Here is a 27411-nt window from a genome sequence, read left to right as displayed (position 1 = left end):
TCCATTCTTGTGGCTGCCATCTTTGTCTGTATTTGCTATGATGGTATCTCCTCCCCACCATCCCTTCTGATCACCCCAAGAAAGACCTGCCTTAAATACCAACTCTAAAGGGCTGGGGATATAGCTCAGTCAGTAGAGTGGTAGAGTGCCTGCCTTGCATGCACAAGCCCTTGGGTTCAATCCCCAGAACCAAAAAAAAAAAAAAAACGAAACAAACAAACAACAACAACAACAAAAAAACATAAATACCAACTCTATCATGCTCCAAAAATCTGCTCTAAGGATTTCAACTGTAACTTATTTCACAAAAATCACCCATACATGCTCTAAGTAGTCCCCTTAAAAGCCACCTATAGAGGAAGGAAGCAATCAGAGTAGGTGGGATAAGCCTGATTGATACCTGTTTCACCCAAGGTAGGATTTTATGTGCTTTTCAAGTGGGTTTCTCGTGTTTTCATCTGATTAAGCTTAAAAACTGAAAGACCTCTTCCAACTTGTGAAGGGACTATTGTAGCAACAGCTAAAACAGGTGGTCACCTGGCCTGTCCCTGAATGACTGAGAGCTCATGTCACTCATGTAGCTGTTAGAGCCATCAGCTCTGTTGGAAAGTTCTGTGGACTGGAATCTGCTGTGTTTTGCAAGTTCTGCCCATGGGTCTGTGTTGAGAACTCACACAAGCCTGTCCTACTCTTCACCAGTGGCTTTAGGCCCCTTTCAATTATATTTCCATCATGACACAAATACTTTGATCTGGAAGCATTTCACAGTTTCAAAGCACACATTACACCTGCAAACCACCCTCTAAGGCAGGAAGTATTCATTTATAACTGCTCTACCTGCACATCTTCATTTTCCACCGTTCCCTCACAAAAATTCCTGCTCTTAAGCCAGTTTCCTGACTCATCCAAGGAAGACTAAACAACAACTATCATCTCTAGAGCTTCATTCATGAAGCTTCTAGTTTTGAGAAATGCTTCCATTTTATCCTACCCAACCCAAAGTTCTCACTGCAGATTCCAAGAGACAGAGAGGCACTGGATGAAGTAACAGAGCACAGGTCCCGGAGATGACTGACTGGAATCCAAGTCCCAGAGTTCCATAAGGCAGTGCAACCTTGGCAAAATAACTCAATCTCTCTGTGCCTCTACTTCCTCAATATGTAAAAGGGAGATGACCTATTTATCACAGGGAGATCAAATGAGGTAATAATTGCCATTTAAAGGGGTTAAAAAAAGCCAACTGTCTACCCTCCGTTTTATCTACTTTTATCCTATGTTCTCTGTCTTGTCTGAATTCTCACAGAACACTACACCATGATATTTTTGAAACACATATATGCACTTATGATATACAGTCTAACATAATTCACTATTGTTTTTTCCTTTCAAATTTAGTTAGATGGCCACCTTCACACAGGTGGGACTGAGGTCAGGTAAAATGTGGTTCACTAAGTACATAGAATGCATTCACAAAAAGAATACCCGAGGAGATTGAGGCATCATTTCCAAACCAACCATATGGCTGTGAGTCTTGGGGGACCAAAGTGGGTGCTGTGACAGCATAAATCATCTGAGTGACCCAGAAAAACTTCAGGTAATTGGCTGGCATGTCCTAAACATTGTTTGCTAATTAAAGCCTCAACTGGATTTGAAAATTGGGAAGAGCTTGCCTCGACAGCACGTATTCATAACACTAGGCACACACTGACAAACTTCTGAATAGAAGAAAGCTACCTAGTTTATCCTGTTATAAGTTTGCACAGAACATATAAACTCGGAGCTCAGGTGTTCTAATATACAAAAATAAAGTCATGTATTCATAGCTCAGAAAGGATAAGGTCCTCTACCTGCACCATTCCAGACCACCTGGGGAATTAACTGTCTACAGATACCCCAAGTCAACTCGCTGACTTTGGCAGCCAGGAACCACAAACCGTGGGCAGCCCACTGGCCTTACCCATTTTCCACTGCTGTGTTATAAGACATGTGCAAGTAGATTTAAACTCAAAAGTTAGGCTGCACTTATATCTGATGAATCATCTGCCTTCTGCTGAAGGAATGGTGTCCCCCAAGGGACACATTTCAGGGACTGACCATATCTTCATTACAGAGAATTTCATAATACGCACTTTGCTGAGGGGGAGCTTGACCCACATGTTGCACCCAAGGGGAACCTCTCACTTACTTCCTGAGCCAGTAAGACCAAGTCCCACTCACAGCCATGATCTCCTCAACTTGCTCATTTTAATGGACATGTGGAAGTCACTGCAAGGGTAATGTCAATGCAAGGATCCCTTACTTATGAGAACACCTCATGTCATCAATTCTAGGAAGCACATTTCTTCACATTTCCATACCCCTGAAACAGAGATGCCTTATAATCAATTGGGTGTCAATGCTTCATTGGAAGCTGATTTTCCGAGAAATACATAAAATAATGGTACATCTTATAATCATTGGCATCTGACATTCAATGGAAAATAGTGGGCAGATTTAACACAAAATGTGTTAAAATAAACATGTTACTCTATTCTTATTTCTCTCCTACCTGCAGTTGTGAAATTAAATCTGCATCCTAATATAAAATCCCTCACTTCACCACATATTTACTTATGCATCTATTTATTCAAAAATGTTTATGCATCCATTAAGTTGTCAAAAAATATATTAATTATTTGTTCCATGCCAGGCAGTAAGCTAGATGCTGTGAAAAGAGTAAATATGATACATTCACACTTAAGATTCTATCAAATTTTTCAAAATCACATATTTGTGGAAAAAATACATTTGATAAAATAATCAAACTGCAAGACTTAAAAAAAATCCACACTGTCGTGAGAGATGGCTAACAACTGGTTTTTTACAATTGCAAGAAAAAATTTTTTTTTAAAAAAGTGATGTAGGAAACACCTATAGATTAAAAAAAACTTGAGACATATAAAAAAATCACATGCGGGTCTTATATGGACCTTAATTCAGGTAAACAAATTGTATAAAAGGTATAATAATATTTAAGACAACTGGAAATCTGAACACTGGCTGAATATTTGATGATATCAATTAATTACTATTAATGTTTTCATGTAAAATACTGATACTATGGTATTTTAAAGAGCATTTATCTTTCAAATATACAAAATGAAATATTTGTGGAAGAAATAACAGTGTTTGGAATTTGCTTCCAAATATTGAACTAAAGCATAAGAAATTGTTTTTGTAAGTCAAAATAAGTTGAATATCTATGATTTTATGTTGAAAGTCAGAAGTCATTAGAAAATACTAATGAAACAAAATTGGCAAGAAGCTGATTAATGTTGATATTAGAGTGATCGTCTCTGCAGTGAAGTTTACTCATTTGCCTCCTTTCTATGTGTATAAAATATTTCCACAATAAAAACTTAAGTAAATTAGTTCTTAATATTGTGCTACATTATAAATGAGCCAGTAACTAAAAATATCGAAAATGCAACTGGAAGTACCCCTGCTAAAATACTATGTCTACAATATTTATTTTCCATTGCAGAGGTAAATCTCTCCAAAACTTGAAAAGTTTTTCCAGGTTTTTCAAAATCTAACTTTGTATCAACATGTTCTGCATCTATGGATTCAACTGCAGACTGAACATACTAGAAAAAGCAATTGTGTCTGCACTGAACACACACAAGCTTTTTTACTTTGTCACTACCCCCTGGACAATAGACAGCTACTTACATAGCCTTTATATTTTGCTAGGTATCATAAGTAATCTAGAGATGATTTAAAGTGAACTGGAGGATATACATTGATTCTATGCAAATACCACACTACTTTATATAAGGCACTTGAGCATCTATGGATTTTAAGCGGGCATCCTAAAGTCAATCCTCCATGGATAACAAGGGATGTGACCCTCTCACAAGCTTCATTATATACCTTAAATAAATTATATTGCACTTTTCTTCTGATGATCTCAATTTACCGGCTTATTTTTAAACATCATGCTGTCTGGACAGTATGGGTCTTTTTTTCAACAGTGCTTCTAGATTACAAATCAGAATAGTTATGACCACACAATCTTGGACATATGCCAGTCAACTTTTGCACCTCGGTTTCTTCCTCTGCAAATGGAAGCCCGTGAACTTGATGGTCTCTCAGGTGGCCTATGGGTCTGTGACTGTACCATCTGCTCTTTCTTAGCCACAGAAGCTGTTCCCCAGCTGTGCATGGGATACTTGGCTCTTTTCTCACTGTTTAACAAGGGCCATACGATCCATGCACAAAGATCCTCAAACATATCAGACAGCCTACTGAAAAGCTCATGCACATACACACAACCCCAACCCTTGAAAGTCATGAGAGATAGTTCTACAGTGGAGAAGAAAGCAACCATGAGAACTACACCAACAGAGTGCTTGAGCTCAGCACTGCATCCCCCTCCTAATGGCCTATGATGGAATATATGTAAAATATAGTTAATACATTTTAATAGAAATACATGATATTTAGGATACATTAAAATATCTTTAATAGCCTGAAAATAAATTTCATAATATAAGATGTAAGCTGGCTGCTACAGCGCAGTTGGAACTAACTGGCAGACAACAGTTGTAGTGACCAGATGCAGGCTTTGGACTGTCGAGCACAGTGTCAATTTGTGACTTCATTCATAAATTTCTCAGTGTTATTGGATTAAGTGGGGAATATGTGTACCTGTTTCTGCAGGTGAGTACATGCCAAAGAGGAGACACATAAAGCACCTGAGAGAGACTGAACACTCCACAGAGATCATATTATTTGTTTGTATGAAACAGAACATGAATCATTAATGTGGGCCCAATTTTGGCTCTCTCTTTAGACAACCGAAGATTACCTTGATGTGCTTAACTCTGTCTTCTTTTTCTGTCTTTGGTTTCTTTCCTGTGGCAACAAACAATAGTTTGGGATTAATTTGTGGACAGAGAGAGAAACATTTCCCCTACATTGAATTCTAAAACTCTCAGTGAACTTGTTACTTTAATCTACACATGATCAAAATTCCAAATGAATCTTTTATGCCTTTGGTGCCTTGAAAGACATTTTTCCAAGTGAGGTAAGGGCAGAATTATCACCTACGGCATTAACAGGCACTCTGCCCTTGTAGCAACCATGGTTGTAGAAATAAAAGAAATCACAAAGGCACCGTGGTATGTATTGAGCGATTGTTATTTTAGTCAGTAAATATCTATACCTTTCTTAGAAGGTCGTTCAGATAAGGGCAACATCCGGTATACTCTGAAGGCATTGTTTCCTTTCTTTATACTTTTATCCTTAACTTCTTCGATATCAGGCAAAGAATTCATGGCACATCGAAAATTCGCCTTCCATGTTTTGGGATCAGGTTTATCTATTCCTGGCTGATGCTTTCCTAACAAAATAGCCAGAGGCGGGGGGAAAAAAAGGAAAAATTAGACACAGAGTAAAAAAGTTCTGGAAACAAAGTCTTGCTGACCAGGTACTATAGAGAGACCTTTTCATTCGAGCCTTTGCCCACAGTGACCAGCCATTCTGTTTTGTCTGGGACTGAAGGGGAAGGTTCTTAGGATGTTACAATTTTATTTTTAAAACCTAGACACTTTGGGGCAAACTGAGACAAGCAGGGATGGTTTCTACCAAACTGCTTGAGAGAAAAAAATCAACTGGTAGAATGGAGAATCAATGTGAACTCTACGCAAGGGTAAAAGCCCAACAGGCAGAAATAATTTGTGATTTTCAAACACTGAGTAAAAATTTCATCCCTGTAAATAGCTCCCTACTTGAATTTTGTAATGAATAAATATATGCCTGACTACCTTTAGGGAAAACAAATTCAACCCAAGTTTATAGCTCCAGAACAAATGAATGAGTATTGCCCTGGTAACACTGGGGAATTTATCAGAATACTACATTGGGGGCCATTTTAAGACTGAGGTCCTGGAAGATGGGTGGAACACCACTTCTCTGTGATGTGACCATAAGTCAGGATATATTATATGTGTAATGAAAACAAATGATAGCACCTGACGCTACACAATACAGGGGGTTGATTACCTGTGTGGATGGCCCAGTTTCTAAATAGTGGTGCGTCTTTTTCCACATCCCACCCATGTCTAGCCGCATGCATCCAGGGGATCTGGAAAATCTTCTTTTCCTGGAGTTAATGAAGGTAAAAAAGAACTGCAGTCATGGGGTTTGGCTAAACATGACGAAGGGTTCTTAAGTTCTAGCTAATAAGATTTCCCACTAAGTACCACTGAGTTTCTGAGTGTCTATGGTACAATCAACCATAAAGCAAATCCACTTCCCCACAGGGTCCCAAATCTTGACAGTCTACCCTGGAGGACAGTGAGAATCTCTTGGAGCCTGGAAGAGTAGGAATGTATTCCAGGGTCAAAGGGAAGATGTGGATGTGCCAAAGAGTCCTACAATTTGTGCCTGTCTTTTTTTTTTTAACAGTATCATAGATAACTGGTCACCGACTGAAACTTCTAATGCATATCCTTACAGTTTCTTCTCATCATTTGGTAAACAGTAACTCCAGCTGCCTTAGGTAAGTTAAAAATAACACACACCCTTTATGCTGCTAAAGGGAAGTTGAGTGTATTTGAGGTCACTGTCACAGAAACCAAGTATCTCCATCTGCTTGTGTGTTTGACAAAAATAGAGAATTTTGTCTCCTGTTCTAATCCCTAGAGGTCTATAGCCCTGCATGAAATAGCAAGAAGTACGAACAAAAATGTAGAGACTCTGAGAGGACACTCATAAAGTTTCTGGTGAAAAGTTCCTGAATACAATCCTGTCAGATTCTCTCTCTCTTTCTTACAATCAGAGATAACCCCAAACTGTTTAATAAAACAACCCAGGCAAAAACATGATTAGAAACTAAAGCTTCAGAAACAAAGTCATATCCAGCCAGAAAGACAAAGGTCCCCGCAGCACTGTACATTTGTCTACCCATGTCCATAAGGGGCTCAGTTTTATATCTCACAGTTACTAGCTACCAAACTAAGTATATAATTTTCATTTTTCAGTTGAGAAAACTGAGAAACAGAACCAAAATATTAAATCAAGGAACTTATGACTAAAAATGTCTATGTTCCAAACCAAGGTCAAGTGAGTCCATATTCACACTACATATTATCTCCTGGCGTTAGAGGATTCCCTGTCCTGTGATAGACCTGGACTCTGTGAAAAGTAGGGCCCAGGAACTGCACTTTTTAAAGAGCTCTCAGGCAGTCCTGATTACTGCTAAGTTCAGGGTGCATGCACTGGGAAGGAAAGGGAACATCAGGAGGGATTTTCCACCACTTTGGTCTTACATGGTGAAATCCAGAAAGCGTCCCAGCGATCCCTACAGGGACTCAGAACCTCTTCACTAAGCTGAAAATATTTCAGAATGTTGAAGAGTTTCCCAAAAACTGTTACAAGGGAAAATTCTACCATATTTTTAAAAGTCGTTAATAAAGAAGAACTGAAAGTGAGAGACCTTTTCATAAACTCTTCATTATTCATTCTGTGTCATTTGTAGCCATTGCAGAGTCTCATCTCAGGTAGGCCAAAGTGCAAAGAAAAGGGGTTTTTTTTGTTGTTGTTACTGTACATGAAAAATCTGAAAACAAAATCCTTCAATGCAGCTTTTTTTTTATGTTCACATGAACATGAATATAAATGAAAAAGAACTGATTTCCAATGAAATAATTTTCCTGAAATGCACACACACACAATCTAAAACTTTCTGCTGAAAGACACAGATCCTGAAAAGTTTGCTGTTGTACTTTTTTTGGTAGACCAAGAGAGTTCTGGAACAACACCATGTAAAGTCTACCTTGCAAGGCACAAAGCTGATAAAGGTAAGGCAGATCCTTAAAAGCATTTGTGCACATGCGCGCGCACACACACACACACACACACAATCAAATCTAGTCTCACAGAAACCATGTAAAAATCATGAAATTAAATAAAAGGGGTAGGAGGGGAAGGGAGGGGGCATGGGGTTAGAAATGATGGTGGAAGGGGATGGCCATCATTATCCAAAGTACATGTATGAAGACATGAATGGTGTGATATACTTTGTATACAACCAGAGATATGAAAAATTGTGTTCTATATGTGTAATATGAATTGTAATGCATTCTGCTGTCATAGGTAATAAATTAGAATAAAAAAATTAAAGAAAAAAAACAGCTACCAAACCCTGCAATATCCACCAAGGAGGGGCAGGAGGTGTGGCTCAGTGGTACAGCACTTGCCTAGCATGCATGCAGCACTGAGTTCCATCCCCAGCACTGCGAATAAATAAATAGATAGATAGATAGATAATCCACAATGGCTCTTCTTGAAATTGGCAAAAGACCCAAATATACCTCTCTCAATAAACAAATAAACAGCACATGAAAAGATGCTGAACCTCATTAAGTCATTAAGGAACTGCAAATCAAAGCAACAAATACCTCACACCTACCAGAATGGCTGGAATTTTAAAAATTTACAATGACAAAAAGCAAAAAAAGAAAATAAAAAGTGTTCATGAGGATGCAGAGAAACTAGAACTCTTCTATGCTGCTGGAAGGAATATAAAATAGTGCAGCCACTTTGAAAAAACAGCTTAGCCATTCCTCAAAAAGGTAAAACACAATTACCAGTTGATCTAGTAATTCTACCCCTGGTTACATAGCCTAAGACTGCAACAGGTGTCCAAACAAAAACTGATATATAAATGTGCATGGTAGCTCTACTCACAAAAGCCTCAAGATGCAAACAACTCACCTTTCCATCAGCTGATGAATGTATATACAAAATATTGCATATTTAGCCACAAAAAGGAATTAAAAATGCTACCACAAGGATGAACTTTTTTTTTTTTTTTTTTGGTGCCGCAGATTAAACTCAGTGGCACTCACCACTGAGCCACATCCCCAGCTCTATTATGTATTTTATTTAGAGACAGGGTCTCTCTGAGTTGTTTAGCACCTTACTTTTGCTGAGGCTGGCTTTCTGCCTCAGCCTCCTGTGCCCCTGGGATTACAGGCGTGTGCCACCATGCCCAGCTGAGGATGAACTTTTAAAAGTTGTGCTAAAAGAAGCCGGATCCAAAGGACAAATATTGAATGATTCCATTTATATGAAATATCCAGAAAAGGCAAAGTTTTATAGACAGAAAAGTAGCTTAGTGGTTGCCCTGGGCTAAGAGAGGAAGAAATGGCCTCTGAGGGCTTATAGGGTACAGTGTTTCCTTTTGACAGGATAAAAAAGTTCTGGAACTACATGAGGATGGTTTGCACAAGAGCATGAATGGACTTATTCTCACTGAACTGCACACTTAAAATAGTTAAAATGGTAGATTTAAAAAAAAAAAACAAACTTCCATGTAACTTTTGACTAGTTACATGGGTTTTTTAAAAAAATTATTGCAAAAAAAAAAATAAAGAAGAAACTACTAAAATAAGCATATCACAGATACCGTTTTTAAAAAGACCATGTTGAAAGGTAAAAGGTGAGATTCATTTTTAAATCAAAAGAGATTCTACTGAGTGAATGTTCGAGTCATAGATCCCTGTGTTCTGAGGGACAGTGACAGTGCTGCTATGTGTCTTTGTAGACTCCGTGACCAGCCCATCAGAGGGCAGAAGACACGAGCACTGCCTGAGCTCTGAAAAGCATCTGTGATTCTCTTGCACAGTGCAGAACACATACTTTGGCTCCTGCAAAAACTAGTCCAGTTATCTCTCTCTTCTTTCTTCCAATATTTTTAAGATATTCTGATCAGTTTGCTTTTCTGTTTTGTTTTGGACTTCTTACTTGGGGCAGAGATAGCCTGATGTTGACACAAACACAAGCCTGTTTTCAAGTAAAGAAAAGGAAAAGACTGGCAGTGCCGAACGGTCTCTGTGCCTGGGCAGTGGCCTCAGTGCCTGCATCCCAGGGGATCTCCCACATGCACTAAGAACATCAATAACCAGGATGGGAAACAATGAGCCTGGCAGTGTCTGCCTCCTTCTTCCTAAATAAATGGCCCAGAGACACCACGAATTTGGACAATTCCAGAACTACCCTAGACCCTTTCAACAGTCAAGGGCAAGAAGGAAAACAAAAAGAACACAGGATGCTGTTCACGATCAGAAGAGGCTTCGAGTCATAAAACCAAACACAATCTGTGAGCTTTCTTTTAAGAGTCTGATTGAATGAATCAGGTGAATCAGCTGTAAAAAGATATTCTGGGAAAACTAAAGTCATTTGAATATGAATGGGATAATGATGACATTGAAAATTATTAACTTTACCTAATTGATAACAGCATTGCTGATATGTCCTTAAATCTTATAAACATACATTGTCAGAGAGTGGCTTTATAATACCACACACACACGCATGCACATGCATGCACACACAAAAATACAACAAAAATTAATAGATCTAAGATGTGGGCATATGGGAATTTGCTATTCTATTCATCCTAATCATTAGACTATCCAAACCTACTCATAATAAAAAGAAGTTGTTCAAGCCCCAGCCCCATTCATAAGCCACATATAATACTGCTTTGACAAACTTCCTGTTCCTTTGAAGGAATGCAAATGACCTAATCCATTTCTTCCCTCCTTCAAATTTATTAGGAGGAGGAAATGGAAACAAATTTAGCCAGTAATTAATCACCTGTTTGTTTTTTACTAAGAATGTACTGAGTTGCAAAGGCTTCACTGAAGAGAGAGATGTGGCAATGGCCAATCCACTATTGATAACTCTGATAATCCTGTGACAATGGCTAACTCACTATTGATAAGTCTGATAATCCTAACAGAACAAAAACACAGCCTGCATCCATGCATTCGCAGAACAATGCTTATGGAGTGCCTCCTGCTCAGCAGGCGGGAGGCCTGGACAGCTGTGACAAGATCGCCATGCACTGTTTGTGGGGTTTCTGAGCCTGGAGATTGCACCATAAATAGGACACATTCTGAATTCAACGGCTATGATTTGGATGTGGTTAGAGAGCATCCTCCAAAGTTTCCTTGGTCCCGAGTGTGGAGGTATTGAGGTGGTAGAACCTTTAAGAGATGGAGTCTAATAGTGGATAATTAGTTAAAGAGGACTACTGAATGCACCACTGCTGTCTCACAGGAGAGGATCAGATCTGGTAAGAGTGGAATAGTTCCCTTAAGAGTGGCAATTGTAAGAGCAAGTCAGGGTCCTTCTAGATGTCTTTCTTTCTTGTTTACACACTTGGCCTCTTCTACTTCTTTGCCATGTTGTAAAGCAGTTAAGGAAGCCCTCGCCAGGACATGGGCACCCTGCTGTTTGGACATTCTAGCTATAATACTGTAAGCCAAATAAACTTGATAAGTTACCCAAGCTCAGGTATTTTGTTACAGCAACACAAAGTGGACTGCAACACTAACTAAGGCATAAGTAAATCAAAGACCCAGGGGCAGACTCTGCTTTCTTAGTCCCTGCAGTCTTAGTGAGAAAGAGATTAAACTACTCAAACTAAAAACAGGGATTCTTGGGCAGGGATGCTTGTGAATGGAAAGGAAATATTAGGCTCTGGATGAAATATTTATGTGGACAGATGAATCCCAACAAGTCTAAATCAACAAGAAACCTAAAAAAAAAAGTCAGCATACTACAGTGATGCAGCCTCATTAATGTAATTAATGTTTATAGCAGCTCACCTCACAACAGCTAAACTATGAACCAACATAAGTGCCCTTCAAAAGATGAATGGATAAAGATAATGTGGTGTATTGCACAATGGAGTATTATTCAGCTTTAAAGAAGAATGAAATTATGGCATTTGCCAGTAAATGGATGGAGCTGGAGAATATGCTAGGCAGAATAAGCCAGTCCCCAAAACAAAGGCCAAATGTTTTCTCTGATATGCAGATGCTAATTCACAATAAGGGTGGAGAGTTGGGAAGAACAGAGGTACTTTGGATTGGGTAGAGGAAAGTGCAGGGAGAGAAGGGGTATAGGAGTAGGAAGGATAGTAGAATGAATCTGACATTATTACACTATGTACAAATATGATTACACAACTGGTGTGATTCTACATCATGTACAACCAGAAGAAAGAGAAATTATACTCTATTTGTGTATGATGTGTCAAAGTGCATTCTACTGTCATGTGTACTTAATTAGAACAAATTTTAAAAATAATTTTTTTTAAATGCCCATGGGAATGTAGCTTTGAAGAGATGATACCCTGACCCCATCCAAGGTCTGCAGTGACCATGATGGCACTGCCTGTGGGCACAAACACAGCCACATGCCTGCTGTGGCTAGGTCCCAGTGGGACCCCTACCTGACAGGGAACACCAGGCCATACTGTGCCAGCACTGTCCTGAGGGGCAGCAGTGGTCAGCAGCCCTTCCACCAGCTGGGCTCATGTACAGCTCTAGCAGAAGAGCCCACAAGATGCTAAAGAAGTCCCCTTCCCTACTCCTACTTAGAAAGAGAACTCTCACGCCAAGAGCAAATGAATGAAGACCAGCAGAGAAGGACCATCTGTGAGGGACTAAGTGTTCAGTTATGCAAAAAGATATCCATTTGCCTTTTGGTTCTAGATCAGAAAAACATGGACAGAGTGGATGGAAAAAGAGAGGCCTCCATGGACAGTCCTGCAGAGGACGATCCTTGGAGGGTGCCTTGATTTCCTAAGGCTATAACAAAAGACTACAACCAGGACAGCTTATAGTAACAGAAACTTATTCTATCCCAGACTGGGAAGCCAGAAATCTGAAATTAAGGTGTCAGCAGGCCTGCATTCCTTTCAAAAACTCTAGGGAAGAATCCTTGCCTCCTCCAGGTTGTGGTGGCTCCAGGAGTTCTTTGGCTTGTGGCTGTGTCACAACAGTCTCAGTGTTTTCACATGGGTTCTCCTGTGTGTGTGTGTGTGTGTGTGTGTGTGTATGCGTGTGTGTGCATGAGTGCGTCTTATAAAGACAACTGTCTCAACTTGAAGTCTTTCGCTGCATCTGCAAACACCCTTTTTCCAAATAAGGCTGCAGGTTCTGGAGGTTAGAATGGGGACATACCCTGGGGGTGGGGGCATCATTCAACTTCCTATAGAGCACGACCAACTACAGCCTATCAGGTGCCTACTTGACACAGGAGGCCTGATGGCATTGCATGTTCTCCACATACAGAGGCACGTTTTAGAATAAGAAAAAAGAGAAAACAGACAACTTTCTTCAAATTCAGGAACATCTACTTCAATCTTACACTAAATCAAGACAGAAAATGTTTTCTTGTTATTCAAAATAGAATCCTACTTACCCTCCCCATGCCTTCCACAGTGGGGATCATGTGAATTAACACATAGGCCCTGCTTAGAAGAGTACCTGGGAATGGGGCACTTAACAAATGTTAGCTTTTGCTCTTTCTATTTGTTACCCTATATGTCTCCAACTCCCTTTCCTTCTACCTTCATATACCGCTGCTAACTGAGCTGTAGAAGAAACAACCTGGTTTCTTATTTGTTTCTTTGGAAAAGGATAATTATGTATCTAAATCTAAAAACACAATAGATAGAACAAGCATAGAAAAATATATTGTCTGAGGCCTCAAGGTGCCACAATAGAACGCACAAAACGAGCACCTTGTTTCAGAAAGGACTCACTTGCCGTATTCAAATACAGGAACAAGGACTGGCTCTAGCTCAGCGGTTCCTTCGACAGAAAGCTTACAATCAAATACAGGAACATTGAGTTCAAAATAAATGGAAAAGGGAAAAAGAACAAAAAGAAATAAGATTTGAGATATCTAAAAAGATAAAATAAAGCCAGGAGTGATATTAAAGAAAAATTGCTGCAGCACCTTCTTCCCTTGTTAGAAGCAGGACACAATCTGCAATCTGGCTCTAAGCTCTTGCACCTGGAACAAAGATAAAGCCTGACCAGCTAAATTATTCATCATGTCCTTAAGATTAAAAAAGAAAAGGGTTGGGGGATGGTAACTAGGAAAAAGACATTTGCTCAGAAGAATTGCAATTGTTCCTGGTAGCAGGAGAGAAACTTCTCCCTTGGGCCTCCTTAAAACAGGCATGACATATTACATCGAGTCACTTTTCTAAATTATAACTACATATTTTTAGATGTTTGTTATTTTTGCATGCATTATCTCTTCATGATGCACCCTCAATAGCTAAGATTGATTAGACTGATAGTTCTGAGGTTAACAAAATAAAGGAGTATTTGTGTGTACATGTGTGCGTTGAGGGAGTTGTAAATGATAAGCAACTTCTTTTTTTAAGACAAGTGGGAATACCAACAAGGTTTCATGTAAAGATAAAAATGAGTATTTTTAAAAGACAAAAATGAAAGTTCTTTACATTGAGAGCATTTGGGAAAAAAATCAGTATGCTCCATTCCCAATATAAAATGGCAGCGTTTCCATGTCCTTTTATCCTAGAAAGATAGGAGAAGCAAGAAAGAACTCTAGAGACTAAAGAAAAGGGCAAGGGCACTGTTATGAGTTAGATATGAGTCTCCCTCAAAAGCTCATGTGTGAGACTACGCGTGAAAGTTCAGTATCAAGGGGCGGCCCGCACCCTACCAGGGCAGTTTCCTGCTTAGATGGTGATGAGCCAACTGGAGGAAGTTTGAAATATTTAGTAAAGAAATAAGAGACAGAGCCAGAAATTAGGTTCAAAAAAGAGGAGCTCCTAATAGGTCCTCTAGTCCACATAGGAGTTAGAACCAAACAACTAGAAAATGGCTCCAGTCCTTTATTTAAGGGAGAGTACATCAAAGTCAGGGATAAGGTTTCAGCAGGTGGAATCTTGCTTCATGGTGTCTTGCAGTCAACAGGTTGATTGGCATTTTGGCAAGCCACACTCATCTCTGAGAGGCTGTGTGGCTATGTGGCTCCAGTGCACTGAGGACTCTGACAGAGCTAGGCAGGATATCACATGTGGTGGTCTCAAACCAGCAGGACTGCCACTGGGAGTTCCCAGATACCAGACTTTCCTACCCAATGGCTTCCATGCCCATTTGGTTCATGCACAGTTCATGGATGGCTCCCAGCAGTTCAGAGGTGAAATGAGAGCCTTAACCTCATCAGTGAATTAGTCCACTGATATGGATTGACTTGGTGGTGGTTATAGGCAGGTAGGCTGCCTTCTACACAGGAAATGTTCAGTGTAAGGACTGGACCAATTCAGAGGAAGCAAATAAGAGATGGCTGGAGAAGGTAGGCCACTGGGGGCATGTCTTTAGGTTTATCTTATGTCCCCGGTAAGCAGAGGTTTCTGTCCCTCTCTCTCACTCTACTTCCTGTTTTCCTGGTCCCAAGCAGCCTTCCTCTGCCCTTCCGCCATGATGCTCTGCCTCAATCTCAGACCAAAACAATGAAGTCTGCCATCTATGGACTGAGACTTCTGAAACCATGAGCCCCCAAATAAACTTTTCCTCCTCTGCATTGTTCTTATCAGAACTTCTGGTCACAGTGATGGAAAAAGCTGACTAAACAGTCACTAAAGAAAACCATAGCAGAGAGCTTCCCAAAAAGGTATCCAGAATCCCAAGGTGAGCTGCGACTGGGAACTCAGGATTGAAGTAACTTTCTGAGCTAATGATAAAAACTTTTTTGATATGATAACTTGATGTTCTATGACCATAGTTTGTTGGTTGGTTTTTGTAATGAATTGAGTCTGAGATTTTGAACACAAATAACAATTTTTACTTTTGGTGGTCCATGGGGGCATGTTCTCAGCCAGGACCTCTCAATCTCAATCTCTCACATGCACATGCATATGCACACACTTACCTTATTAAGCCACTTTAGCCCTGGTATTGTGTTTGAATTTATCTGTTCTTCCAGCCATGGGCGCATCCGCATCCTTTCCACTGGCATGGTACCCTTCTGCAAAAGCAAAAGAAAGATAACATTAGGTATTTCTGTTACTGTCTTGTCTGTATCATCCCTGCTTTTTTTCCCCTTCCTCAGGGTTGGGGCTCTAGGTGAGTGTATTCAGGGGTATTGCCCTCTGGCCACCTGCTCCTACTTATCTATCCTGTTCATCCTATCTTGGTTGGGGTGGTGGAATGGCCCAGTTCCTGCCATTCTCTGAGCTGGCTTTTAGTTGAAGGGACCTATGGACATGGTAGACCTGGTCTTGCAGACACCCAGCTAGCCAGGAGATTCAGACCCCCCTCAGTGACTGCTTCATGTTATTTTACCCCCTCCCATTCTGGCTATGTTTATAGCAGAAATCTTCAACATACCAGGCATTCAGAGGACCAGTATTTTACAATACTTTTAAAGTATTATTCTTCCAAAATCCAAGGATGCCGGAACAAAATAGTTTTGTTATAAAGAGTTATGATAACCAGTTGGTTCCTTTTGGGGATATGGGCTATAGAAATGCCTTGAATCCCCAATACTGGAACTTGAGAGTTCTAAAGGAATCAATTAATTTGGTTACCCCCAAGGTTTTTCACTACCAGCCATTTCCTCCTGACTATATCTGTTTTCAGAGATCACCAGCATTTATCCTTGCTTCAACTCTGCTCTTACTCTGATTAATCTCTTATTTGCTTCCTCAAGCATTTGTCCTTAGTACAGTCCTCTCCTCTGACCTGAAAGCATCCCCTTTTCCTTCAACTTAACTTTCCTTTCGCAAATCACTCCCTGGTCTGAACATCTTTCCTCATCAGCCCACACAATGCCTCTCCCCACTCCTTCCAAATTCCTTTCTAAAACTTTCCCTCATCCATCAAAATATAGCTGAGTGGAATCACTAATAAAGCATCTTCCACACAGTCTACTCTTCTTCACCCTATTTATGTCTAAATTTATATTTAATCTAGGATCTGAAAGCAAAGTTGATGCTAATTCAAGTCTCCTCACTATAGGACATTGTGAACAATGTGACATTATAATCCTCTTTTCAACTCCCCCCCCCCTTTTTTTTTTGGTGGTGGTGCTGGGGATTGAACCCAGGGCCTTGTGTTTGCAAGGCAAGCACTCTACCAACTGAGCTATACCCCAGCCCTCTTTTCAACCCTTAACTGTCTCTTGTTTGTGGAACTCATTTCTCCTTAAAATAAGTTCTTAAAATTATATCCAGTTGAACGTGGAATGAGGTGATCAATATCTCTTTTCCAGCTTGCCCTACCCCAACTAGTGCCAGAGTGCAGGCGTCATGACGTGCACCATGAAGGGCCTCACCTGTACTAGTAGAGGCTACCTGCCTTTTCCTTGTACCCCTCTCATATTTCTAATCCATTCATGTTGCAGACACCTTCTGCTCCTTGCTCATACCAAGCACTCTGCTCTTCTTTCCCTGGCCTTGCCAATCCTCATGGGGAGTCCACTCTCCTTCTCCACAAGGCCTTTCCAGACCACTCCAGCCCAAAGGAATCCTCCTCCTCCTCCAACTTCCACAATACACACAGATCTTGCACCACTCATTTGAAAATCAAACATTGCTTTAGGGTAGCTGTTGTAAGTCAAGTCTTTAATCTTATCTCTTACCTGACCTATAAACTTTTCAGCTGTGTGTACCCTCTCTACCCAAGCAAATTGTAAACTCTTTGGGAATAGGAGTTCACTTCTTATATATTATTTTTATAACCCTACAAAGCCTAAATGCTGCCTTCTACACGGGAAATGTTCAGTATAAGGACTGGACCAATTCTGAAGTTCAGCCCCGTCAGGGCTGCCATTGATGGTGGGTCCCATCCCCTCAACATCTACAGGATCCAAGTCTCCATTCTTGGAAACAGTAACAGGAACCTTTGAAACATTATAAAAGACATGAAATGGCTACAGGGAGTTCCCAGTATAGCTGCTCTTCATGGATTCCAAGTTATTCCATTCATTCATATACTCATTCAAAGATCACGGATTGAGAATGAAGTTCCAGGAACTAGAAAAGATAAGACAATCCCCGCCATCTTGAAACACAGTCTAACAGGTGATAGGAAAGAAGGGAATTACCAACATGAAGAGTCTTACACACAAGATGGTAAGGAGTTACAGAAGAGCTCTGAGAGTGTTGGGCAAAGCTATACATAGAAGATTATACCAAGGGACAGTGGTCTGAGTGGACCTAGGGCTCTGTCCCATGAATTGGTGTCCACTAAACCAGTCAGATCCTTCCTTAGGAGAAGATCTTAAGACACAGAGTGGGGGAAGAAGGAAGAGCAGGAGTGGGGGGCAGCTACAGTAGTCCTACGAGACAGCAACAGCCTCTAGTTCTTCTGAGGGGCCAACATAACATGCATAAGTGGTGCCATTGTGCCCACCCTCAGTAATGTGGAAATACAAGAGGCATACGCAAATAGCCCTGATTCCAGTTCATAGTCATAATAATATTATATTTCTTCCCTTCTCTCTCTTTTTTTTAAACAAATAACCCATGTTGAAAAAAAAATGATCATCTGAGATATTTCAAAAAGGCTTCTGTCACTAAAACTACAGCCTGTGAGGGAAGATACAGATATCTACATTATTTCCAAATTCTATAAATGTGAATTTGCCTACTTACTAAAATTTATTGGTTACCAATAAATCAATACTTATGGTGTTTTGTGGTTGTTGCATACACATGCAAAGTGGGCGGGGATGGACACAATTCACCTGGTATGCACAGTCCCAGCTGATTTTGAACAAGGCACATTTTACCTTCCTGTTTCTGCTCTCCTACTGGAAATAAATGTCCTTTTCACGGTCTATTTAGTGTGACATTTTCCACACTCTTGTGTTTTTTGTTGGTCATTTTGCCATTTAAAATGGCCTCTAAGAGTGGTACTGAAGTACTGTGTATTGCTCCTAAGCAAAACAAGGCTGTCATGTTCCTTCTGGAGAAAATACATGTAATGAGATGAGCTTCACTTGGGCATGAGTTATAGTGCTACATACAGTGGCTGTGAATTCAATATTAATCAACCAACAATGTGCATTAACTAAGTTGTGTTTAAACAGAAAATACATAAAACAAGGTTATATCCTGACTGGCTGATGAAAATGTTGTGACCAGAGGATAACAGTGTCCTGATGTCCTTATAAGAAAAGGGTATTGAAGACACTGACATACAAAGAATGTCATGTGAAGACACAGAGGGCAGATAGCTATGTAAAGGAAGAAGCAGAGATTGGAGCGACTCCATGACCAGCCAAGGAATACCTGGAGCTTCTACAAGCTGAAGAAAGAAGGACGGATCCTCCCCAAGCCTTCAGGGGTAACAAGGCCCTGTTGACACCTTGATTTTAGACTTTTAGCCTCCAGAACTCTGACAGTGTAGTTTTCTGTTGTCTCTAAGACACCAACATAGGCAAAGATAATGCAAAGGCCTTCAGGTAGGTGTCCAGCAACAGGGCAGATGCTTGAGACACGACTGACCTTCCAAGTCCTGGAAAAACAAAACCTAGGACTTTGTTCAACATCCCAGAACTGAAGAAGAAACTTAAGGATTTAAGGAAATGAAAGTTATGGTCAGTCTTATTAGTGGTAAAGGTAAGATCTGATTATGAAATCTAGACCAGCACTTCATAAACTTTAATACAGGTAGGAATCTCAATTCGGTATTCTAGGTGACCTGTGATTCTACACTTCTAACAAGCTCCCAGGTCCCTGGACCACACTCTAGAATCTCTTTAATATTTACACATGAATTTCTTGAATATTTTGTGACTTCTTACCAAGTCGTCATTCTGGCTGACAGATCTTCTCCATTGGTCTGTCATATTTTACTGCACCATATATATGTTGGGCCATCACTATTTATATGGCATGCCTTTCTAACAGCCAGCCAAAACTCAAAATAAATCTCTTCCTTAGCCAAAATACTATAAAGCTGTGGTTTGTTCCCCAAAGGCTCATATGCTGGAAGCTTGGTCCTCAGTGTGGTGGTATTGAGGTGGCATACCCTTTAAGAAAGGACCTGCTATAAGGGAATTAGGCCAAGTGACTCTACCCTCATGAATGGATTCATGCTCTGGGAGTGGGTCGAGTCCTATAGGATTAGATTAGTTCCTGTTGGAATGGATTGTTAAAGTGAGCCTGGCAGCTCCCCTGAATTCCTCTTCTAAACACACTTCTGCTTTATTGTGCTGTCATCAGACCTGGTGTCATCAACAAAGTCAACCAGATGCTGGAGCTATACCCCTGAACCTTCAGAACTGTGAGCTAAATAAACCCCTTTTCTTCACGAAGTCCCAACCTCAGTATTTTGTGATAGCCACAGAAAATGGACTAAGACATATGGAAATCAAACATGTCCAGAAATTATTAATAGTTTTAATAAAATTTATTTTTATGTATATCGTTTCACATTTTACCCAAAATGTATATTGAAGTATACACTAGACTTGAAGGAGAAAGTATCTGGGGTTTATTCTTCTCTTTTTCTTGAAGAGTCATTTAACCCTACATCCTGACAGATATGCCCTATGTGCTAACAGCTACAACAGAAACACTGATGAAACTGTTCAGCAGTTTCAACATAGGTGATTGTGAAATCATCTATGAAAAATGTTAAAATTCTCCAATTGCACAATGTATATGAAGATCACATTTTTGTTAATCATCATCGTCATGGTTGTTAACACACAGAGAGCCAAATAAAGTCCCCTCCACCTCCAGCCCTACCAGAGGGTCAACCTTATAAGAAGTCACAGTGTGCACACTTTACTGTGACCCCTGAATATAAACAATGTCCTAAGTCCCCAGGAAAAAAATGGACAATCCCATCCCCACCAAAAAGAGTGCTCAAGGCCAATGCCTAAGCAAGAGGGATTGGTGGTTGACCCAAATTTTAAAACTCTTAAATCATGACTGCTATTAATTTTAAGAGGGCTTTTTTTAAGAAAAGTAAACAGAGTGGGTATTTAATCAAAGTAGGGGAAAATCCTTAGAAAGAACTTCACTTATTTCATTTTTTTTTTTTTAAATAGCTAGGACATCCCCAGAGATGCACAATGAAAAGCTAACCCATTTACATGAAGACATATCCTCTTTTTCACTTGATTGTATACCCAGTCCCATCTCCCACACACTGGACATGTAATAAATTACTAGTGGTCTTGCTGCATTAAACAGAACAGAAAGTTTTCCATTGGATATTTATCAGAGGATGAGCATATAACTATGTGGCTTTCTAAGAAGGAAAGTAGAAGGGGAATTCTACCTTAAGCCTACTACCACAACTTGATTGTTTAGTGGTCACTAAAAGCAAAATCTGTTTCTAGAGATTAAAAGGCTGGGCTGAGTACTGAAAAGCAAAGATGCCTACTTGGCATATATTTTTTTAGTTTTTATTACTGAAATGCAGGGTGACACACCACTGTTCTTATTTCTGTAAGTCTTCTCTGGGCACAAATACCCAGGCCTCGTGAAACCTGAATTGAGCTGGGGAAGGCAGGAGCTAAGTGGAGAAGACACTGAGGAGCTATTTTTTGCCTAAGAGAATCAAAGTACACAGATATCAGGACTTTGTGTTCTAGTCCTGACTACTGTGGCTGGTGTGTGTCCTTGGGCTTGTCACTCCATCTTTCTGGTCCACTCTTTGATCATCTAGAAGAGAGAGACACTTCAGAGAGATGAGTTCCAAGGTTAACTATGATTATATGAATGCTTTTGTAATATGAAGCCTCATAATCTGATTCTTTGTTTTTGTTGTGTTGAACTTCTATTCTTATACACTGGGTTAAGAGTCAAATGCTGATTTTATATTATGTGAACCTAAAATGTGAGTAACCTCTGCTTCAAAGGAAGTAAAAAAAGTTAAAATATCTACCACTGGGCCTGACAAAAGGCATTTTGTGCAATCAGCTATCATTGTACCTTTGAGATCTAGGGTCGGGCTCAACTTCAAAACCATGACACCCGTCTGTAAATCAGTTCAGCTCATTGTGGGTACCTGAGAGCTCTGCTTTTCCATGGCATTTACATTCCAATACTCCCACCAGATGCTTGTACCACTAATGATATCAAATCCTGTGTATGTTGTGGTTTTTCGTTTTATACATGTCTATGATGAGCTTTCATCTTTTCAATTAAAGAAACTGGTGGCTTCTCCTGAGCATCCAAATAGCCAGCATCACTATTCTTGCCCTCTGGGGCTATTTTAAGTAAAATAAGGGTCACTTGAACATAAGCACTACAATACTATGACAACTGATCTGACACCTGAGATTAAGTGACTAATGAGTGGATATACCACTGGGATACACAGGACAAAGAAATGGTCTACATCCCATGCAGGATAGAGCATCAAGGTAAGAGATTTTATCATCCTATTCCAAAGAATGTGCAATTTAAAACTTATGAATGGTTTACTTCTGGAATTTTCCTTTTATTATTTTCAGACCACAGTTAACCCAGGGCTAAATTAACTTCAGGAAGCAAAACCTACTTATGATGAATGTCACTGATGCTAGGGCTGCTGCATAAAGGCATGCACGATACTCACTATGATTCATATAGCATGAATGGTCTTCCATGAGGTGGACAATGTCATGGTCCTAATCACTGTCATTAACAGCTATTTTGAATTTTCATCTATGTAGCTGAGACTTAGATCATGGAATAGTAATGCAATGGCTAGTATTTATTGAACACTATCTATGTGCCAGGTACTAACACTAAGGTTTTATATGAGCTCTGTTAACTTTTTCAATACCAGGAGGTAGGGACTTGATTATCCTTACGACAGACAAGGGGAGATAGCTTGGGGAAATGCTGAAAAGTAATCTGCTAGTAAGTCTGGGAGCCAAGACTCATTTTGGCCCATCCAATGTAAAAAACCCAGACTCATCCTCTACTTTGCTTTCATCTTTGTAATGGTCAACTTGAATTGTCAATCTGATTGGATTAAAAGGATGCAGGAGAATAAGAGGATTATGGGTGTGTCAATTAGGGTGTGTCTAGGAATGATTGGCATGTGGGATAGCCAACTGAAATGGAGACATTTGGGAAGCACCATCCAATAAGATGATGGCTTGGATGGAATAAAATTTGTTAGAACAAGGAAACAGCAGCAGATGCAAGCTCAATTCTTCTTGAATGGATTCTTGATTGTTGCTGCGGTCCTCTGAGAATACCAGACTCTGGCTTCTCCATTCTTCCAAAGTGGACTCTGCCAGTGATTGATTATCTAGAAGCCTTTGGTCTCCAAGTAGGGTAGCACCGTTTATCCCTCTTATTCTGGGGCTTTAGCCTCTTGGACTGTGCAGCTACTGGTTCTTGCAGCTCTCCAGCCTGCAGACCGCCATTATGGACTATCCAGCTTCTGGTTGTGTAAATCAACCTAATAAGTCCCCTTTTTATAATTATACTTCCTAGGGATTCTGTTCCTCTAGAGAACCCTGACTAATACAATCTTACTTTAGGAGGCTCTCTGTTCCAACGGCCTCTTCATTGTTCTACTTACTGAGTTTTTCCCAACCCCTCTCTGTCCCGCATACCTCTGACACGTTCATCTTCCTGAAGTACCACTTTAATCATGTTATTTCTCTGTTCTAGAAATGTATGAACATCCCTGCTGGATTTCAGGTAATAAAATCCTTGGTGGGGATGTGGGCACTGCTTCTAGTAATGGCAAGGTAAGTGATGCAGCCCTGACTCCCACGTTGAATAACTGAGACACATGAACAAAATATATTTTTTTTAAATCTGCTTAAAAGCATCAGAAAGCTAACAAGGTAGTACAGAAATTAGAAGGGTAAGTTCTAGGAGAAGAAAGAAATGCAGAAAGGTAAGCCTGATATCTGAGGAGGCTCTTCAGGCCTGGGGCATCTGCTGACTCCTGAAGCTGAGCATAGCTTTTGACATATCCAGGTGACAAGGGGACAAAAATTACAGATCAGTACCCAGCCAGGAAAAGGGGATCCTGGAAATCGTTACCTTCAAAACACAAAGACAAAACAAACTCAAAACACCCCAAATTCATGAGCCTTTCAATGACTACTTAACAGAAACAATGAAAGATATAAAGCAATGGAAAGGAGTCTTTAAAGCATTGAGAGAAAATAACTGGCCATTTTATGTCCAGAGAATATTTCCTTCGAGGCATTTTCACTCAGAGAAAAGCCGAGTTTTTCTACAGGGCGGAGAATGATCTGCCTACAGAGCTGCAGTTCATCAGTTCATAGTAAGAGTCAGCAGATGGATGAAAATTGGGCAAAGAAGGAAAAGGGATGGGAAATAAGTAATAGAGGGCTTAAGTGTGAGTCTGTATTGCAGAAGCTGAACCCACCAGTGTTCTGCAGCAGTTCTGTGGTAGCTGCATGGTCCTTGTCATCTAACACTCATTCCTACACAGCCGTGTGCCCACTCCTCTTATCAACCTCCAGAAATGTTGCCTCTCAACAAAATCTAACTCAAATCTATTTTCATCCTTTAAACATTCTCCAGTGGACACTCCTGTCTTAGGACAAGTGCTGTCTCAGGATCCAGTCACCCAGTAACAATATTCCTAAGTGCTGTGGAGGATTCAAAGATGTTTAAGATGTGATCACTACCCTCAGGGAACTATGAAGTCAGCTGGGGATAGGAGACATAAATCACATAAAGCTAACTAATGATAGTACAATTATGGTAATAAAATCACGCAATAGAGTTCAGAAGGAATACATGATTAATTGCCAACTAAGTTAACTAGTTCATAAGGAATGTATAAATCATTATTAAATCAGTTTGTAAGGGAAAGCTTTATGGCAAAAGGAAGAAGAGTCTATTGGACAGGGAGGAGTTGCCTACACAGAGAAAAGGTTGTTGGCAAGCTAAACAAGGTAAAAGGGTGGGATCAGTGGCCAAAGCAGGGCTGAGAGACGTGTTTACTGATGTGCGCAAACCAACTGATTCAGGCACCAACCTGGGAGGAGCTTCAGAACAGCCACCTAGCATGTGAGACACGCAAGTACTGGGTGTTTTACATTAATCATCTCTAACCTACACTACAGCCTTCATCGGTTAAATACTATTATTTCCACTTCAGAGAGCTAGAAAAGTATAGCTAAAAGGGTAACCCATCCCAAAGAATAATAAAAAGAAGAAATACGAAAGAACAATAAAGGAAAAAAAAGGATGTATAAGTCACCTAAAACCTCTAAATAAAAAGCCAGCATTTGAACCCAGGTCTTCCTGGAGGATTTCAAATACCCAGCCAAAGTCTGAGCTTGTCTACCTAAGCTACAAAAAAATTCAGAGTGACTTCACCATTTCCACATGATCAACCAGCCAGCACTCTATATAGGGTGAGAGAGGTGAGGAGATAAGGCAGAAATCACCGTTCTGGTTCAGGATGGTGTCTATGAAAATGTTCAGGGGACTCCTTCCCCATCACACACATGTGTACAAACACACGAAACAATATACTTACAGGAATATAACAGCAATTTTTCATTGTAAGTTTTCCAGAACACACAATAATCCTTCCGAAAATACAAGCTCTTCTTAGATGATACTCTACATTCCTCATACTGAGTATTATGTACCTTCACAGCAAAAATAAGAATTTCCTTGCAAAATATATGAACCAAGACAAAGCTGGAGATGAATACTAAAAATCATCATCATCATTTTTTTCCACTACAACTTTCACTCCAGTGCTTACAAGGAGCCAGATGCTAAGCCAAGGGTTTCTCACGCATTATTTCATTTACCTTCTAACAAACTACTTGAGCTATAGTATCTTATCTCCGTTTTGCAGATGAGGAAATGAAGCTACTTAGCAAGTTCAACCTCTATTAAATGGCAAAGCTAAAACTCAAATCCAGTCTGCCTGCCTCCGACGGGTATGCCCAGAAACCAGTGTTTTTCAAACCTCTAGTAACAACCCATTAGAGTGTCATGAAATCAGTTTATTGGATTAAGATAAAGCATTACTGGATTAGAAACAACACTTCTAAATTTAATGTACTGGAATATAGAATAGAAAATATGAGAACAGCACAGAGTAAGCATTGTTTTATGAAACAGTTTTATATTATATCACATCACACTCAGACTGTGGTCAAAAGAGTTTTAAAAGCATCACACTAGGTTGAACTGCCTCCCAGGGTGTGCAGGTATATGTGTGTGTACAGGGGTGTGTGTGTGTGTGTGTGTATACATGTGTGGCAGGTAGAAGATGGTAACAGTAGAAAATGGAAAGCAGAACAGGACACAGGAAGAAAAGGAGAAGCAAACCCACCCTTTGTACCATACTGTCTACTGGGAAGTAGAAATAATATGTATGAGAGAAACCTATAGCATTTACTTGACGTGAGAATATCATGTTCAGAGCTAAGACAATATGACCCCCTATATTAGGAAGGAGGTACGAAACCTTCCTATTTGGCTACACTTAATAATTTGATTTGTATATAACACTCTACATACATACCATGGTGGAACCCTAGAGGATGAAGTCAACCACCACTGCCAGTCACGAAATCAAAGATATTTTAACACCTGGACAGAGTTCCCCACACAGGCGGAGGGAGGCAAGGGGAATGCCCCTTACTAGACATATTATCTGCACCAATACAAAATGATTTTTTAAACTTTTGTTAAACTTCAGGAAGGCTAATGAGCAGTGGAAATCAGCTCTATCATATTCATTACATCACTGAAATAATCCTTATTTTGTGCATTTATTGGATTTTATTGAACTTTTAAAAGATACATGTCAGAGATTCATTGAATTTGAATCTCCAGCCCAGTCTTTTTTTCCCCCCACCAAGGTTTTAAGCAATTGAATCATGAATTCTAATAGGTGGATTTTTTAAGATGAATGATGTGACAGGATTGCTGCAGATGGCTACCCAAAATACATTATAACCCCTAGTTATGATGGTATCTCAAAAGTGCTATGCTGCCCTTCCTATCCCCCCTACTCCTCCCTAGCGGGGATAGGAAGGGCAGCAGAATAGAATAGATATTCTGATTGATGTAGGTATATAGGTGACTCTATGACCAGTGTGATTCTGCAATCTGTGTAATTAGAAAAATGAGAAATTATACCCCAATGATACAAATGTATAAATTGCCAAGATCACTGTAATGTCATGGGTAGATAATAAAAAAAAAGTGCTATGCAATATTATTACCTGGAGAACTTTAAAAAAAAAAAATCCCCTGTCCCACCTTAATAAGAATCTCCAGGGTTAAAGAACAGGAATATCCTAGAATAATTCTGACAAGCCACTAAGTGTGGGATCACTGCCATTCAGTGCCCATCGGCACAGCAGGCTTCCAGATCTCAATGTTTAACAAGCATCTCCCACTGAGCCATGGGAAATGGGGGAAGCCAGTGGTGAATTTCAAAATAAATTCATATGAAATTAAAATTCTTAAATGGCTTTACTACAAAACAAATTTCACATGCTGAGAATCATTCAGATCATAATTTTGCATATTTGCCATGCTATCATAAATTTCTTCTTAGGAGAGTTTTTTGCTTATGCATCCTTTTGGAAGACAGTCCGTAACTA

General features: G+C 39.9%; 1 protein-coding gene across 6 annotated transcripts in view; it reads right to left on the bottom strand.

Annotated features, from left to right (window-relative positions):
• Positions 1-27411, bottom strand: part of Irf2 (interferon regulatory factor 2) — an 86840-nt gene that overhangs the window by 26785 nt on the left and 32644 nt on the right. For all 6 annotated transcript variants that reach the window (XM_048791916.1, XM_015486167.2, XM_015486169.2 and 3 more), the window contains 4 exons: positions 15757-15852; positions 6046-6145; positions 5207-5383; positions 4850-4896 (listed from right to left, as the gene is read on the bottom strand). In XM_048791916.1, the coding sequence (XP_048647873.1) occupies positions 4850-4896; positions 5207-5383; positions 6046-6145; positions 15757-15843 (411 nt within the window). In that variant the 5' untranslated portion in view covers positions 15844-15852. The remainder of the gene's footprint in view (positions 1-4849; positions 4897-5206; positions 5384-6045; positions 6146-15756; positions 15853-27411) is intronic.

The sequence above is a fragment of the Marmota marmota genome, unplaced genomic scaffold (assembly GCF_001458135.2).
Source record: "Marmota marmota marmota unplaced genomic scaffold, marMar, whole genome shotgun sequence".
NCBI classification, from domain to species: domain Eukaryota; kingdom Metazoa; phylum Chordata; class Mammalia; order Rodentia; family Sciuridae; genus Marmota; species Marmota marmota.
Note: the sequence above shows the minus strand (reverse complement) of the source record. Positions and strands in the feature narration are given on the sequence as shown.